General features: G+C 41.4%; 2 protein-coding genes across 5 annotated transcripts in view; one reads left to right on the top strand and one right to left on the bottom strand.

Annotated features, from left to right (window-relative positions):
- SLC25A14 (solute carrier family 25 member 14) overlaps positions 1–18562 on the bottom strand; it is a 57009-nt gene that overhangs the window by 4368 nt on the left and 34079 nt on the right. The window lies entirely within an intron of this gene.
- Positions 3906–5276, top strand: GPR119 (G protein-coupled receptor 119). Its single transcript, XM_032330292.1, has one exon. The coding sequence runs from the start codon at positions 4024–4026 to the stop codon at positions 5029–5031; it is 1008 nt and encodes a 335-aa protein (XP_032186183.1). The 5' UTR covers positions 3906–4023; the 3' UTR covers positions 5032–5276.

Raw genomic sequence — 18562 nt, 5'->3', positions numbered from 1 at the left:
TTCCGGGACAAACAAAAACTAAAAGAATTCATAAACAGCAAACCAGCCCTACAGGAAATATTGAAAGGGGTCCTCCAAGCAAAGAGAGAGCCTACAAGGACATAGACCAGAAAGGAACAAGACAATATATAGTAACAGTCACCTTACAGACAATACAAAGGCACTAAATTCATATCTTTCAATAGTTATCCTGAATGTAAATGGGCTAAATGCCCCAATCAAAAGACACAGGGTATCAAACTGGATAAAAAAAAACAAGACCCACCAATATGCTGTCTGTCAGACACTCATTTTAGATCCAAAGACACCTCTAGATTTAAAATGAGGGGATGGAAAACAATTTACCATGCTAACGGACATCAAAAGAAAGCTGGAGTGGCAATCCTTATACCAGACAAGTTAGATTTTAAGCCAAAGACTATAATAAGAAATGAGGAAGGACACTATATCATACTTAAAGGGTCTATCCAACAAGAAGATCTAACAATTTTAAATATCTATGCCCCTAACATGGAAACAGCCAATTATATAAACCAGTTAATAACAAAATCAAAGAAACACATCAACAATAATACAATAATAGTAGAGGACATTAACTCCCCCCTCACTGAAATGGACGGATCATCCAAGCAAAAGATCAACAAGGAAATAAAAGCCTTAAATGACACAGTGGACGAGATGGACATCACAGATATATTCAGAACATTCCATCCCAAAGTAACAGAATACACATTCTTCTCTAGTGCACATGGAACATTCTCCAGAATAGATCACATCCTGGGTCACAAATCAGGTTTCAAATCAGGTAACAAAAGATTGGGATCATTCCCTGCATATTTTTGGATCACAGTGTTTTGAAACTAGAACTCAATCACAAGAGGAAAATTGGAAAGAACTCAAATTTAGGAGGCTAAAGAGAATCCTACTAAAGAATGAATGGGTCAACCAGGAAATTAAGGAAGAATTAAAATTCATGCAAACAAATTAAAACACAACTGTATCCCTAGACATATTGCCAAAGGCAATGGAAGCAAGGACAAAAATGAACTATTGGGACTTCATCAAGATCAAAAGTTGCACAGCAAGGAAACAGTCAACAAAACCAAAAGACAACCAAGAGAATGGGAGAAGATATTTGCAAATGATGTATTAGATAAAAGACTAGTATACAAAGTCTATAAAGAACTTACCAAACTCAACACCCAAAGAACAAACAATCCCATCAAGAAATGAGCAGAAGACATGAACAGACATTTCTGCAAAGAAGACATCCAAATTTCCAACAGACACATGAAAAAATGCTCAATATTACTCAGCATCAGAAAATTACAAATCAAAACCACAATGAGATACCACCTCACTTGAGTCAGAATGGCTAAAACTAACCAGTCATAAAATGACAGATATTGGTGAGGATGTGGAGATAGGGGAACTCTCCTACACTGTTGGGGGTAATGCAAGCTGGTGCAGCCACTCTGGAAAACAGTAGGGAGGTTCCTCAAAAAGTTGAAAATAGAGCAGTCTTACGACCTAGAAATTGTACCACTGGGTATTTACCCCAACAATACAAATGTAGTGGCCCAAAGGGAGAGGGGCATCCCGATGTTTATAGCAGCAATGTCCATAAGAGCCAAACAATGGAAAGAGTCTAGATATCCATCAACAGATGAATGGATAAAGAATATCTGGTATATAAATACACAATAGAATATTATGCAGCCATCAAAAAATTGAAATCTTGCCATTTGCAACAACATGGATGGAATTAGAGGGTATTACGCTGAGTGAAATAAGTCAATCAGAGAAAGACAATTATTATATGATCTCACTGATATGAGGAATCTGAGAAACAAGACAGAGGATCATAGGGGAAGGAAGGGAAAAATGAAACAAGATGATACCAGAGAGGGAAACAAACCCTAAGAGAATCTTAATTTCAAGAAACGAACTGAGGGTTGCTGGAGGGGTCGGGGGGTGGGAGGGTGCTATGGTGAGCACTGTGAATTGTGTAAGACTGATGAATCACAGACCTGTGCCCCTGAAACAAATAATACATTACATGTTAATTTTAAAAAGAAATCCAGATTCTCAGGCCCACCTGAGCCATAAATAATCCAAAACTCTACATGAGGCCCAAGAATGTGGGCACAAACGTGCACATCCCCCTTCATGGGATTCTGACACACTCTCCAGTTTGAGCATGGGCTTCAAAAGGACCATCTTGAGTCCATTCATGGACTCAAGTGCTAAAGAAACAAGAGCACAACCTTCAATCCAAGCATAATATCAGGCCAGGTACCAAGCAACTAAAGTCAGCTTCCAAACGGGGTGGGGGGGGCGGTGGCAGGCTACCAAAGAATAACTGTTCTCAGACTTGCAGCTGGGATACTGAGCCCCCATGCCATGGCCCTTCTGCTCCTTTGTAGATGAGACATCTGTCAGAGGCCCTCTCAGACTGTCAAAACATCCTGGAATATAATATTTGCCTCCAACTCTGTACCTTGCTCTCCACTCCCTCACTTAAAACACTAACCTTTCCCATTTGTGCTCTCACCTGAACAGAGTAAATACACTTCAAACCACTCTTCTCCCCACCCCTCTCTTCTTGGTATCCAAGAGTGGCAGGCAAAAGGTTAGTTCTAATGTACCCGAACAAATGGATATACAACCTAAAATAGGAGTGACCGACACAGCACCCGGCCTAAGCACATCTCACTTGCTTCAGCAACACTGCCACCCTGCAGCCTAACGCTATCCACAATGGAAAATGGAAAATTCCACAACCAAACATGAGAACAGACACTTTCCAGAATGCAGCCCACCTCTTCTTCTCATGTCTCAGACACTGGGTCTACAGGATCAAGAAGGGCAAGGCTGGCAGCCACTACTTGTGATCAGAGACATGTCTTCAATGAGTATACACAACATACAGCAGCTTTTTTTAAATAAGATTTTATTTATTTATTTGTCAGTGAGAGTAAGAGCACACAAGCAGGGGCAGTGGCAGGCGGAGGGAGAAGCAAAGAGCAGGGAGCCCATCCCGGGACTCTGGGATCATGACCCAAGCCAAAGCCAGATGTTTAATTGAATGAGCCACCCAGGCATCCCCGGAGAGCAGCTTTAGACAGGGAGTGGGATCTATTCTAAACTGAATAACGTATGGTAACTAACATAATAAAAAAAATAATAAACTGAATAACAAACTATTAGCAATTCTCTCCTTTTGTTTTCCTGCCCTCCTGAATCAGCTGAGTTCTGAGGGATGAGAAAGAGGGGAACAGCACACGCTATTTGAGAGAATTAGAATCCGGGGTGTTAGGAAACAAAAGATTAAAACAAACAGACAAACAAACAAACAGCTTAAATGTGTGGTAACTCCCCTGAAAGCATGCTGGGCCCTGAAATTGCCTGCTTGCCCTCACTTCCCTCTTCAGCTGATTATGGCCATCCTGCTTGATTGAAAGCAGTAATAGTAGTGGCTGAGAATTCGTTATTAAGTAAATGCTTCATTAAGCCGAGATTAGCTGTTAAGCTGGTCCTTGAGGCTTAGGAAATGAAGAAGTGGAAGTTTAATATCAAACTATGGAGAAAGAACAAGTGTGATTAGAGTCAAGCATATCTTCTGCCAGACAGGAGACCTGATGAGTGACCCAGTCCCTCCAAAAAAGTCCTTGAAGCATCAACGAAGGGAGAGAGCCTGGGGAGACAGTATGCACCAGGTACTTGGGAGTTGTCTAGTAACTCGGGTGTCGGAGGGGGAGGGACTAGCTCAGGGTCCAGGGGGAGGTCCGCACTGGGATTGTTGCCTTCAGACAGTGGGAGAGGCAAGAGGCTGAGGACTGAAAGAGAGAGATTCGCAGGGACTGGCAGGATCTCACAGATGGCAAGCTGCCAGCGCGGACGGCCAGCGGCAGCCAGGGCTTAGCTGTGGCTCTGAACAACGCTCTTCCTGCCCCAGCCTGTGAGAACTGGAGCTGGAGAGACAGCATGCCCCGGTAAGTGGAAATCCTGCCACTTCAAGACATGGAGTCATCTTTGCCATTTGGAGTGATCCTTGCTGTGCTCGCCTCCCTCATTATTGCTGTCAATGTGCTAGTGGCCGCAGCTGTACTGTTGCTGATCCACAAGAATGATGGTGTCGGTCTCTGCTTCACCTTGAATCTGGCGGTGGCTGACACCTTGCTTGGTGTGGCCATCTCTGGCCTAGTCACAGACCAGCTCTCCAGCCCAGCTCAGCCCACACAGAAGACCCTGTGCAGCCTTCGGATGGCATTTGTTACTTCTTCCGCCGCTGCCTCTGTCCTCACGGTCATGCTGATTGCCTTAGATCGGTACCTTGCCATCAAGCAGCCCCTCCGCTACTTCCAGATCATGAATGGGTTCGTGGCTGGGGCCTGCCTTGCCGGGCTGTGGTTGGTGTCTTACTTCATTGGCTTCCTCCCACTGGGAGTCCCCACATTCCGGCAGACTACCTACCACGGTACCTGCAGCTTCTTCGCTGTGTTTCACCCACGCTTTGTGCTGACCCTCTCCTGCGTTGGCTTCTTCCCAGCCCTGCTCCTCTTTGTCTTCTTCTACTGTGACATGCTCAAGATTGCCTCCATGCACAGCCAGCAGATCCGAAAGATGGAACACGCAGGAGCCATGACCGGGGCATACCGGCCTCCACGGAATCCCAGCGACTTCAAAGCTGTCCGCACTGTGGCTGTTCTCATTGGGAGCTTCACTCTGTCCTGGACCCCCTTCCTTATCACTGGCATTGTGCAGGTGGCCTGCCAGAAGTGCTACCTCTACCTGGTGCTAGAACGGTACCTGTGGCTGCTCGGTGTGGGCAACTCCCTACTCAACCCACTCATCTATGCCTATTGGCAGAAGGAGGTGCGACAGCAGCTCTACCAGATGGCCCTGGGAGTGAAGAAGGGGCTGGCCTCGTGTCTCCTTTTTCTCTCAGCCAGATATGGTGGTCCGAAGGGGCCCAGGGAAAATTCCTATCCTATTGCCATTATCTCCCACTCAGATCTCGATGGCTAAGATGGTAAGGGCAGGGAATTTCCTAAGTGCCTGCTCCCTCGCCTCTCTGCACCCCAGCTAGGAAATCAGATGGAGCTAGGGGAATGAGAGTACTTGCTTCAGGCCGCTGACACCCCTCACCCCAGACTGAGAGGAACTGAGGTAGGGTGCTGACTCTTTTCTGTAATCCATTTCCTCATCTGCAAATCTCTATTCCTCCCTATCTTTCTTTTGCAATGACTCTGTTTCTCCTGTACGGGTATACTTACTTAAAGAAATGTACTACTGAAATGATGTTAAAAAATCAAATCCTAGTTTTGAATGCACTAGAGCAGCACTATCCTATAGAAATATCATGCAAGTCATATATAATTTTAAATGTTCAAGTAACTATATGTTAAAAAGGTAAAGAAAAAAAACTAGGCAAAATTTATGTTAATGTTTCATTTAACCCAATGTATCTAAAATATTTCAATATGTAATTGATATAAAATTACTACACTGTGTTTTTCATGCTAAATCTCTGAATCTGATGTGTATTTTACCTTTACAGAACATCTCCAAGCAAACTAGTCTGATTTCTAAAGCTCAGTAGTAACAGGGCTAGTAGCTACCGTAGCGGATAGCACAGTTCTGGAGAAACAAGGTGGTTACTATAGTGACTGATTATAATGAAGTGAGAAGTCCTGTCCTCCCTGATGTGAATCAGACTTTTTAGGTGGTAAGTTTGCCTAAAATGTAGGAACCTGAATTAGAATCTACAGGCACTCTTCTTTTACAATTCATGGTGCTCAAAACATTGTTTCTTCGGAAATAGCCAATCTTGTGGTTATTTCTGCTACTACCCCTCCCAATGCACCACTTTTGTAACTGTGGTACCCCTTCCCCTCAGTTGGCTTCTTCCTTGCTGATAACAATACTGAACCACCAATTCTGAGATACTCAAAGGGAAGAAAGAGGCAAAAGGGGTCAGGACGAAGAAAGGCACTGCTAAGCTCTCCACAGCTCGGACTCAATTTTTCCCTCTGAGCTTGACCTTCTTAAAACCTCATTTTCCTAAGAAACTCAGTGGCATAGGAGGATGCCTCCAACATATCCCAGGAGACCAGCTGAGGAAGCAGTGTCTCCTCCTGCTTTCTGTGGGTATAGAAAATGACTGTTGGCAGCCAGAAATTATGTCCAGGCTCCCTCTGGGCAACCCCAGCAGCAGCAATTCAAGAGCAGAGTAGGGAAGAAACCTGGGAAATATCGTCAGTCTCCCTGAGCTTCCCTGTAACCCCTTCTTAATCTCCTGGTCTCCACGTAGATTCCTAGAAAGTTTGCCTCTTAAGGCCCTCAACTAGATTATCTCCTAGAAAGCTGCTGAGTGGACAACCAAAGGCAAGAAGAAACCAAGAGAGAATGGATTAAATCTGTCTGGGATTTGGTGCCAAAATAACCTTGGAAGGTTAACCCCTTGATATGTCTAAACTGATGGCCTGAGGAGGCATTTGAATTCAGTGTGTACAGGTCAATGTCAAGAGGCCCAAGAAATTCATTTTTCATTTAAATCTGAAACTATAATGTTCGGAACGAGCACAAAATCTGGCCATCCTCCTCTCCGCAGGATGGCACCACACCATGATGTCTTGCACTTGGGTTTTAATTCCCCTTCAGTCTTGGATTAACTCCCACCTGGCTTCCCTCAGTTGTTTGGAGGTTAATGATCCTTCCTTTCCACTTCCATATTCCGGAAAATTCCCTTCTATTTTCACCCTCTGTCTTCAGCACAAATGGCCGGTTGCTCACTGACCTATTCTAATACACACCAACTCTCCTTTGGTAGATTTTTTTTTGCAGTTGCTCTGTTTACCACTCCAGCCCAGAGGAGGATCATATGTGCCTTCACCACAGCAGGCTTTATGCTCCTACAACTGAAGAACTTTTTGGCTTTCAAGTGGCTGATGGACTCCAATGCACTCTGAAGTGCTGAGCACCCAGCAAATGTCATTTATGCCAGCAATAAGGCACTCTCTTGGGTTGGGTTAGGAGTTACCGGGAACTATGTAAAACACAAATAGCAACTGGGTTTGGGGACAAGATGGGAAGCTGGCTTCCTCCTTACTGGTGGTTCAAAGCTTAATTTCCTAGCCTTGCTGCAAAAGACTGATCTTGTCAAGGTAACACAAGCAAAGTGGAATGGAAATTAGTTACAGGAGAAAGGCAGGAGCTGAGGGGAAGCTAGATGACTGCTGTGTTGTTAGGTTCAGTGTAAGAAACCGTGCTGTCCCTGGGAGGCAATATGCTGAGTAGAAAACTCACAGGCTTTAAAGTCCAATAGACCAGTGTTGAAATTATGATTCAGTTGTTTAAACTGTCAAAGTTACAGTTTCCTCATTTGCAAAACCGGGGTAATAATGCCTACCTTATATGATTTTAGAAAGGATTAGCTTGGATAATGTATGGGAAAATGCCTAAACTACAGCAGATAGTTAGTACTTAGAGAATGTTCTCTTCCTCATCCTTAAAAATCCTGAAGAATAAAAAACATCCTGGAGAATAAAATATTCAGCTGACCAATTTAGGGAGTCTGTCCTATCTATAGATATTATGGTCTCCAGGACAAGGACACTTGGGCTCCAAACTGAATTCCTTAACCCCTGAATGTTTTTGATAATGACTGATGAAAGAGGACTCAGGTTGAAAAGACAAATAGCAAATTTAATACCTGAGCAGGATCAAGAAACAGCAGATACAAACAAGGCACTATTATCACACACTGGGGTTTAAGAGTAACTCTTATTATGGACACAGTATTTAATAAGCCACCAAGAGCAGAGATACAGAATGCTATGCAATGCTCTTTGACACAGGCTCCAGCAGAGAGAAAGGAATGTGTTGGGGAGGAAACATTTAGATTTCATTCATGCATTTGATATTGTCTCCTGGTGGACTTGGAAAGAAACCAGATCCTGTTTAGCAATTTGATCAAAATAGCCAAAAGATATTACAACCTTGAAGGACAGAATATAGGTCAATCAGTCTCATTTATAATTACCATAAAGAGCTTGTGAATTGGTTATAAAAACTGTGATATGACTAAGTTTTCTACTACTTCCCTGGATAGCTGACATTATGCACAGCACACCTGTTTCAGAGTACTATTCTCAAGAACATAAGAACACACAACCCTCTGTTCAGGGGCATTTTGAGTGGTCTCACAAGAGTTATAGGCTGGTTGCCCTGATCTACCAAATGCTCCCACTTGTCTAAAAAGCCCATCTCTGAGAGTTGGCCTTAGGATATCTTCTCCCCATATGGAAAAGCATTTACTGATTCAAATGGAAAATGAACTCATGACTTTGATTTCATTCACACTTGCTCAGTCAGTGGCCAAACTGAATAGAGACCAATGAAAATAGCAGGCAGGAGATATATTTCAAGGGCACACACAGAATTAGAGGAAACATGGTATTGATAGCTAGGCAACAAGAGCAACAATGGACCCAAGGCCAGACCACAATTCCATCCGCCACGTGCTTAATTTGTGACTCCTTCAGTACCTCCTTTGCCATCCTTCAAACTGGTCCGAAATCTTCTCCTTTTAATTAACAAATCTTCATTTGTTATTTCTACAGTCACATAAACTTGTTAATGTTACCTGCAAGTGTCAATGTTATTCATTCATTCACCTGTCCATCAGTCTACCTACTCCGCAAACATTTTTTAAGAGCTAGGTGCTAAAATTGCCCCAGCTTTGCTGGGATTTCTTTCAGAGATATGTAATATATGTATATATATGAGGTTCATTATTCCTTTTGATTATAAAAATAATTTTCGTTCATTTCAGAAATTTTTAGAAAATACAGAAAATCATAAAGGTACCAATAACTGTACCATCTAGAGATGATCACCATTATTCTCTATGTGTTTTCTTCACTTAATGTTATATTGTGCAAATTTTCCTATGTAATTAACTTTTCTTCAACATCATGACTTGTGGAGCCCCTGGGTGGCGCAGTTAGTTAAGCACCCAACTCGTGGTTTCAGCTCAGATCAAGATCTGAGAGTCTTGAGATTGAGCCCCGTGTTCCTCTTTGAGCTCAGAGAGGAGTTTCTCTCCCTTTGCCCCTCCTGATGTTCACTCTCTCTAAAATAAATAAACGAAATTTTTAAAAACCATGACTAGTAATGGTTGCATGTTATTTCAACATATGGGTATATAATATTCTAACCACTCCCCTATAGTTGCATATTTATTTCCAATATCTCACTGTTATAATACCACTATAAATACCTTTGTGTATAAATCTTTGACACATCTGTTTAATTCCTTAGGATAAATCCTACAAAGAAGTATTACTAGGTCAAGGAGCACTAAACATGTATAAGAATTAAAAAAAAAAAAAAAAAAAAAAGAATTTTGATTCGTATTTTTGCTGGCACTTCTTAAAGTGTAAAGTTTGCCTAGGATATTTGCTAAGAGAAGTCAAGAGCGAGCCATGAATGAAAAGACCACACTGATATGAAGATCTCAAAGAAATAAACGTACATGGCTTCCTGAAGGCATAAACTATACCAGGGAGTTAACCAGTTGCTGTTGTTGCTGCTTCTTTTTAACAAACAGAAGCTTATTGATCTGTCCTACTGCTAGAGTTAATCTGCACATTTAGAAATCTGGACTAGCGGGACACAGCAGTTGAAGAATAACTCTTAAACTGCATCATCAATATGACACTGTGTAGTATCCAGGTATCAATTTCAGTGTGCTTTCACTCTTCAAATTTTCTGAGTTAGTTGCTTTGTGCAACACCATAAAACGCTAAGTAGGCATGAGAATATGAAAACATAATCACATGGAGCCAGGAGAACCATCGTGATGCACTTGAAGCCTTAAAGCCATAATTTTGCTGAGTTGCTGAAAGGGAAGATGTGCTCCACCTAATGGATCAACCCTGCAGTGTAAAGTGCATGAGCTTAACATGCTACTACCCAGCCATATGTTCACTGGATTTACAAGCTGTTGAGACCATAATCAGCTGCTGGGCTCAAAGAGCCCTCTCAGGAGGAGTCCTAGAAACAACCAATGCAGCTGTTAAGGGTCTCAGAGTCTGTTTTTTTTTTTTTTAAGATTTTATTTATTTATTTGACAGAGAAAGATCACAAGTAGGCAGAGAGGCAGGCAGAAGAGAGAGAGAGAGGGAAGCAGGCTCCCCGCTGAGCAGAGAGCCCAATGTGGGACTCGATCCCAGGACCCTGAGATCATGACCTGAGCCGAAGGCAGCGGCTTAACCCACGGAGCCACCCAGGTGCCCCTCAGAGTCTGTTTTAATGCGCAAAGCAATTCCTGGTTCTTTAAAATGCCTCCTACACAATAGGGCAGGCAGGATCCATTTACTCCAGCACACTGGAGAGGACCAAAGTCATGTAAGACCAAGAGCCTGAGGAGGGTCTCTTTATTTGCTTAGGTTAATTTTTATTTGGTGCATGTTGCCCAAAAATCCGATTGAATCATATTTCCTATTTACTATAATAAATCCATTATTCAGTTCCATTTCTGTCTGGGTTGTGTTGACATTAAGGCACTAAAAAGCTGATAAACATGCTGAGATAACAGTCGTTGGCCCAATAAAATGCCACACTGTCTTATAAAACTGTTCACCGTGCTTTTACCACTCATAATATTTTTGCACGTTTGCCCACTGAGCCATTCAACAAATACTAAAGCACTTTCTATAGAAAAGCAAACTGGTGTCATGTCATCTCGGAAGTGGTTTAAAAAGTAAGACAACTGGGGGGCACCTGGGTGGCTCAGACAATTGAGCACCCAACTCTTCATTTTGGTAGTCACAAGATCAAGCCTTGCATCGGGCTCTGCACTGGGTGTGGAGCCTGTTTGAGAGTCTTTCTCTCCTTCTCCCTCTGCCTCCCACCCCCTTTACTCGCATGCTTGCTCGTTCTCTCTCTCTCTCTCTCAAAAATTTTAAAGAAGTAAGAAAACTAAACCAAGAAATTATATCCAAATGGCTATGAGGTTATTTCAAGTGTGGATTATTTCATAATCCAAAATTCCAACTACCACTTTAAGATTACCAGGTCCCTTAGTATTTTTTTAAGGTTTTATTTTTATTTATTTGACACAGAGAGAGCACAAGCAGGGCGCGTGTCAGAGGGACAGGGAGAAGCAGGCTCCCTGCTGAGCAGGGAACCTAATGCAGGTCTTGGTCCCAGGAACCTGGGATCATGACGTGAGCCAAAGGCAGATGTTTAAGTGACTGAGCCACCCAAGGGCCCCTCTCTTAGTCATCTTAAGCAATGATGCATTAAATTGTTTTTCTTATTTGCTAAATAAATAGGAAAGACAAGGATGCAAAAAGAGTGTCTACAGTGACTTTGGCTCAGCCCAAAATACAACTGAATTCTGACACTGAGGAAGTTATTAGAGGAAAAAAAAATCCTCTAGTGAAATCTCAGGAATTAATACAGAGTAGCTACTATGAGAAGATATTTGTTTTTTAAAAAAGCAATTTTATGACTTTAACTTACATGCAATATCCTGAAGAGGCTGGGCTAGCAAAAAATATTACCCCTTAAGTGATATACTTTAGTAAATAGAAAATAAGTATTTATAATCAGGTTTTCAGTAAGTTTAATAATTCCTCCCATAAATCTGTTTATAAGCCTAACACCACACTTGTTTGCATTAGAGAAGAGAGGGTGAGAAGTCTAGCCCCACGTGCAAATTGTTCCATTCCAAACTAGTGAAATCTGTATCAATAATTACAAGTTCTCCAATAAACAGTACAACATACAACAAAAACATGTTCCTGTGTGTATGGTGAACTGTGCTTAGACTGGAGACAGAAGGGGTGGGTTCACAAGGAAGGAGGTTGTAGAGAAGAAAGGCCAACAGAGATAAGAGAGGGAAGTAGAATGTAGAGAATAAGAGGAAAATTACATAATTGCAGTTACAGGTCTCCAGGAAAATAATTTAAAGCCAGTGTTACAATGAAGTGTCAAAGAGTGACCCACCACAACAACCTATTGACCTTCATTCTCCCAGGGTGCTATAAAGATAGGGGAATTAATGAAATCAATATTCTTTACTGTTCACCTTCCATAAACTTTAAGTGACCCTGGACTAGGCTGAATCGGTACCCCTCTAGCATAGTGACTACAAGCATGGGCTCATGAGCCAGACTGCCCAGGTTAGGATCCTGGGTCTGTCATTTCCTAGGAACAAAGTATTCTACCTTTCTGTACCTCCGTTTCTCATCTAAAAAGAAGAATAGTATGTATCTACCTCCTGGAGTGTCTGAAAGAATGTCAACAGTTTTATAAACATGATACACTTAGAACAGTATCTGACATAATAAAAGCCATATAAGTATTAGCTATTATCATCTGAGTTGTCTCATGCGTTAGCCTCTCAAAAGAAAGGGAAAAAATTTGAAAGTTTTTCATCTTACAGCTTACAGATTTTGCCCATCATTTTCTCTCTTCAAACCTGGGGTTTCCTGGTCAGAAATGTCAGTGGTTTGATCTTCAGGTTGCTGGTAACACAATGGATTTGCTCATTCTAAAGGAAAATACCCACGTGATCCTCTGGAGTTAATATAAATCAAACTTTATTTTGTTACCAAACAGCTTCATGGAAATTCCTCACTGGCCATCCTAATCAAGCTAAACCACATGCTAGGTTTTTAAAAATTTTATTGAGATGTAATTTACATACCATAAAGATCACCTGTTCAAAGCATACAATTCAATGTTTCCTAGTATATTTAGAGTTGTGCAACCATCAACCATAATCTAATATTAGACCATTGCATCCCAAAATGAAACCTCGTACCCATTAGTCATCCTCCCCAATTCTCCCAGCCCTAGGAAATCACTAATTTACTTTCTATCTTTGTAAATTTGCCTATTCTGGACATTCTATTTAAAACTGGGATCGTCCCCAATATGAGGAAGTAGAGATGCAACGTGGGGAGTTTGGGGGGTAGGAAAACAATAAATGAAACAAGATGGGATCAGGAGGGAGACAAACCATAAGATACTCTTAATCTCACAAAACAAACTGAGGGTTGCGGGGAGTGGGGGGGAGCAGGGTAGGGAGAGGGTGGTGGGGTTATGGACATTGGGGAGGGTATGTGCTATGGTGAATACTGTGAAGTGTGTAAACCTGGCGATTCACAGACCTGTACCCCTGGGGCTAATAATACATTATATGTTTATTAAAAAATTTTTTTAAATTATTTAAAAAAACCAAACTGGGATTGTACAGGAGTAGCTCAGTTGGTTAAGCGTCTGCCTTTGGCTCAGGTTGTGATCCCGGGGTCTGAGGACTGAGCTCTGCATTGGGTTCCCTGCTCAGTGGGGAGTCTGCTTCTCCCTCTCCCTCTGCTCCTCCCCACCCCCCCCCATGGGCTCTGTCTCTCTAATAAATAAAATCTTTAAAAATAAATAAAACTGGGATCATACAACAGGTGGAGTTTTGTGTCTGACTTCCTGCATTTAACACGTTTTCAAGGTTCTGTCATGTTGTAGCAATGTGTCAGCCCTTCATACACCTCTTTACTGCTGAATATGCCATTGTATGGATATACCACATTTTGTTTACCCATTCATCAGTTGATAGATGTTTGGGTTGTTTCCATCTTTTCATTATTATGAATAATGCTGCAATGAACATGTACATGTATCTGAGTCCCTGTTTTCAATTCTTTTGGGTACAGAATTACTGGGTCTAATGGTAACCTATGTCTAACTTGAGGATGTGCCCAACTGTCTTCCAAAAGGGCTATGCCATTTTATAACCTCTCCTGCAATGTACGAGGTTCCAATTTCTTCACATCCTCGCCAACTCCTGTTATTGTCTGGCATTCTTTTTGATATGTTGGGCTTTTTATCTAGGAAAATCATTATTTCTCCTTCAAATCAGTGGTGCCTGCTCATCTTTGTGCTACACTCTTTCATTCTAGCATTTTTGAAAAAATAATTTGTTTTTTATTGATTTTAAAGACTATTTATTTATTTATCTGTTTATTTTGAGAGAGAGAGAGACCATGAGCAGGAAGGGAAAAGCAGAGAAAGGAGGAGAAGCAGACTCTCTGCTGAGCAGGGAGCCCGACGTAGGACTCCATCCCAGGGATTATGACCTGAGCCAAAGGTAGACAGTTAACCCAGGTGTGATTTTTTTTTAGAAGATTTTATTAATTTATTTGACAGACAGAAATCACAAGTAGGCAGAGAGGCAGGGAGAAAGGGGTGGGGGAGGCAGGCTCCCCGCCGAGCAGAAAACCTGACACGGGGCTCGATCCCAGGACCCTGAGATCATGACCAGAGCTGAAGGCAGAGGTTTTAACCTACTGAGCCACCCAGGCACCCCAAGACTTTGTTTTTTTAGAACAGTTTCAGGGGGGCACCTGGATGGCTCAGTAGGTTAAAGCCTCTGTCTTCGGCTCAGGTCATGATCTCAGGGTCCTGGGATCGAGCCCCGCATCGGGCTCTCTGCTCAGCGGGGAGCCTGCTTCCCCCTCTGTCTCTGCCTGCCTCTCTGTCTACTTGTGATCTCGCTCTCTGTCAAATAAATCAATAAAATCTTAAAAAAAAAGAAGAGTTTCAGGTTTACACATAAATTGAACTGACAGTATAAAGAGTTTGTCTTATTTTGTTTTTTGAAAAAGGGTTTTCATCCAGTCCTTAGTCCCTTTAAAGATTGTTTCCTTGTACTCACTAACTCTGAAATATTTCCTTTATCAGTCTACCTTCAAAAGACACTGGTGGGTCTATTTCATACCTGTTACATCCCTAAAAAGTTATTTTTCAATCAAAAATGGCAATTCAAATATACAATGGGGAGCTGTTACTTAAAGGAAGCCTATGGTGAATATTTTTGTGAAACACTGAATTCTTCATACATGTAAAATAATCCCCTTCAAATGTTCTTAGTAACAGTTAGACCCTTAATAACTCTCTGAGGCACCCTTACTGTAGTAGCCTGTTTCATTATAGTTTCACTACAGTCTTCAGTCAAAATACTCTATTCATCATATTGTTAACTGAACGGATACTGCATTAATCCATGACTAAGAATAGGATAGGATAATACACCTAAAATAAAAATAACAAATCAAGTTCTTTAATTTGAATCACCTACCTGAGATTACGGCTACTATAAAGGCATCAATCTTTAAAGCTTTGGTAATTTGGATAAAGAGATCATCAGCTGCAAACTCTTTTTCTTCAAATTTTACAATGAAAATAATTGGCCCTTCCTGCCCCTTTACTTGTTCTCTACCATGAAAATATTGTTTATTTTTAATATACTTCAGACTGGTTGTTAGTCATCACCAGTGTCCTCTGTGATGTCCTCCCCAAACTGTTTTATGCTAGACCGGCCCAGGCTCAGTTCTTGGACCTCTTCTCTTGCTACTGACACTCTCTTGGTGATTTCATTATCATGAAAGTGCCATCTCTATGCTGATGATTTCCAAATGTACTTCCCTGGCCCATACCGCTCCCCTGAACTCCACAATTCTATGTCTCACTGCCTACTCCACATCTGTATTAAAATCTAGTAGGCAGGGGCGCCTGGGTGGCTCAGTGGGTTAAAGCCTCTGCCTTCGGCTCAGGTCATGATCCCAGGGTCCTGGGATCGAGCCCCACATTGGGCTCTCTGCTCAGCAGGGAGCCTTCTTTCGCCCCCCCCCCCCCCACCTGCCTCTCTGCCTACTTGTAATCTCTGTCAAATACATAAATAAAATCTTTTTTTAAAAATCTGGTAGGCACTTCAAACTTAACATGTACAAGACAAAATTAGTACTTTTCTGACCAAAGCAAAAACAACCTGTTTCTTTCAGAGCCTTCTCCGTCTTCATGGCAATACTACCCTTCTAGGGGCGCCTGGGTGGCTCGGTCAGTTGGGTGTCGGCCCTCGGCTCAGGTCATGATCCCAGGGCCCTAAGCTGGAGTCCTGCACTGGACTTCTTGCTCAGTAGGGAGCTTGCTTCTCCCTCCCCCTGCTTATGCTGTCAAATAAATAAATAAAATATTTTCTGCCCTTCTAGAGACCCAGGCCTTGGAGTAATCCTTACCACTGCTCACTTTCTCTCTTACAACCCGTGTCCCATGCCCTAGTGGGTCATTATTTGCTCTTCTCCAAAATATATGAATTTCAACCACTTCTCACAGCCTCCACTGTTGCTACCCTCACCAAGCCACCATTACTTCTTGCATGAGTCATCAGACTCTCTGTAGACTATCACCTGAGAGCCTGTGCATTTGCCTTAACCCTAGATTGGCTCCTTTTCTCACCCCCTCTATAGACTTAAATTTGGCTTTCTCTGTATGTGACCTTGCCCAATATTCCTCCTCCTTTGCGTCATTTTTCTATAAATGATTTATTACCATCCAATAAACTATATATTTTACTCATTAATCTTTCTGTTATGTCTCCCTTCTGTACACAATAAGCTCTATGAAACAGGGATATATGTTTAATGAATGAGCAGATAATCACTTAAAAAGATTAGGTATATTAGGGCACCTGGGTGGCTCAGTGGATTAAGTATCCAACCCTTGATCTCAGCTAAGGTCTTGATCTCAGGGTCATGAGTTCCAGCCCTGCATTGGGCTCCCCACTGGGTAGTGGAGCTTACTTTACTATATAAAATAACAATAACAATAATAAATAAAAGATTAGGTGCATCTCCCTCCCCAAACACCTCTATTTACCCTTAATAACCTACTCTTTGGGGCGCCTGGGTGGCTCAGTGGGTTAAAGCCTCTGCCTTCGGCTCAGGTCATGATCTCAGGGTCCTGGGATCAAGTGCCGCATCGGGTTCTCTGCTCAGCAGTAAGCCTGCTTCCTCCTCTCTCTCTGCCTGCCTCTCTGCCTACTTGTGATCTCTGTCAAACAAATAAAATCTTAAAAAAATAACCTACTCTTTATCATCCCATCTTTATCTAGTAATTCAAAACTTCATTTCATTCCATTTAAATCCCACAGTATTTGTTTAATTTTTGCCATGTTTTGGGCATTTTATCAGATCTTTTCATACAGATAAATTCATTTTTTCATTTAACAAATATTTACTAAATACATATAACAGTGCTAGGCATGGAGAACACAGCAGTAAACAAAACCAGCAGCATCCCTATTTATTTTTTTTATTTGTTTTTTTTTCAGTGTTCCAGGATTGTTTATGCACCACACCCAGTGCTCCATGCAATACATACCTTCCTTAATACCCACCACCAGGCTTGCCCATCCCCCCATTCCCCTCCCTTCCAAAACCCTCAGTTTGTTTCTCAGAGTCCACAGTCTCTCATGCTGCATCTCCCCCTCTGATTTCCACCAATTCACTTTTCCTTTCCTTCCAGAGAAGGAAAGTATCCCTATTTTAATGGAGCTTATAGACTAATGGGAGATGCTGATATTAAATAATAACTCAAATAATAGTATGTAGTTGTAAATATGTGATATAAGAAATTATAAAGAAGAAAGTTATTTAGATTGGTAGAGAGAAAATCAATGTAAGGTTTTCCCACAGGAATAACATTTAAGCTGAGGTAAATAGAAAACCAATTTCCAATATACCTTTCAGTCTATACCCTTGTGAAAAAATGGCTTCCTTTTTGCTCATCTTTTCGGGAATGAGTAGAGTATCTGACTAGTATGGTAGTCTTAAAAAGTATATATACACAATGGAATATTATTCAGCCATAAAAAAGAATGAAATTTTGCCATTTGCAACAACATGGATGGAGCTAGAAAGTATAATGCCAAGCGAAATCAGTCAGTCAAAGACAAACACCATATGATTCCACTGATACGTGAAATTTAAGAAATTAAACAAATGAACAAAAGAAAAAACAAAGAGACAAACCAAGGAACTGACTCTTAACTACAGAGAACAAACTGATGGTTACCAGAGGGGAGGTGGCAGAATGGGTGGATTAGGTGATGGGGAGTAAGAGTACACTTATCATATGAGTAATGAGCAATGTATAGAATTGCTGAGTTATTGTATTGTACACCCAAAACTAATATAACACTATATGTCAACTCTCTTGAAATTAAAGTTAAAAACTTTTTGAAGTGACAATTGACAGAGGAAAAAATAACAACAATGAGATACCACTACACACCTATAAAAAATGGTCAAAATCAAAAACACTGACACCACCAAAAGCTGGCAAGGATGTGGAGAAAGAGGAACTCTCGTTCATTGTTGGTGGGAATGCAAAATAGTACAGCTACTATTGGAAGACAGTTTGGCAGTTTCTTACAAAACTAAACTTACTCTTATAATACCATCCAGCAATTGTACTCCTTGGTTTTTACCCAAATGACTGAAACTTGAATCCACACAAAAACTTGCACATGAATATTTATTTATAACAGCTTTGTTCATAATTGCCAAAACTTGGAAGCAACCAAGACATGTTTTAGTAGGTAAATGGATAAATACACTGTGGTACCTCCAAAAGAAAAGAAAAAGAAAATGAACTATCAAGCCATGAAAAGACAAGAACTTAAGTGCATATTACTGAGTGAAAAAGCCAA

The sequence above is a fragment of the Mustela erminea genome, chromosome X (genome assembly GCF_009829155.1).
Source record: "Mustela erminea isolate mMusErm1 chromosome X, mMusErm1.Pri, whole genome shotgun sequence".
NCBI lineage: Eukaryota > Metazoa > Chordata > Mammalia > Carnivora > Mustelidae > Mustela > Mustela erminea.
This window is presented reverse-complemented; position numbering and strand designations above follow the sequence as displayed.

Bases quoted from the DNA above. Each gene is read 5' to 3' on its own strand.
- GPR119 (XM_032330292.1), top strand. From the start codon at position 4,024: ATGGAGTCATCTTTGCCATTTGGAGTGATCCTTGCTGTGCTCGCCTCC.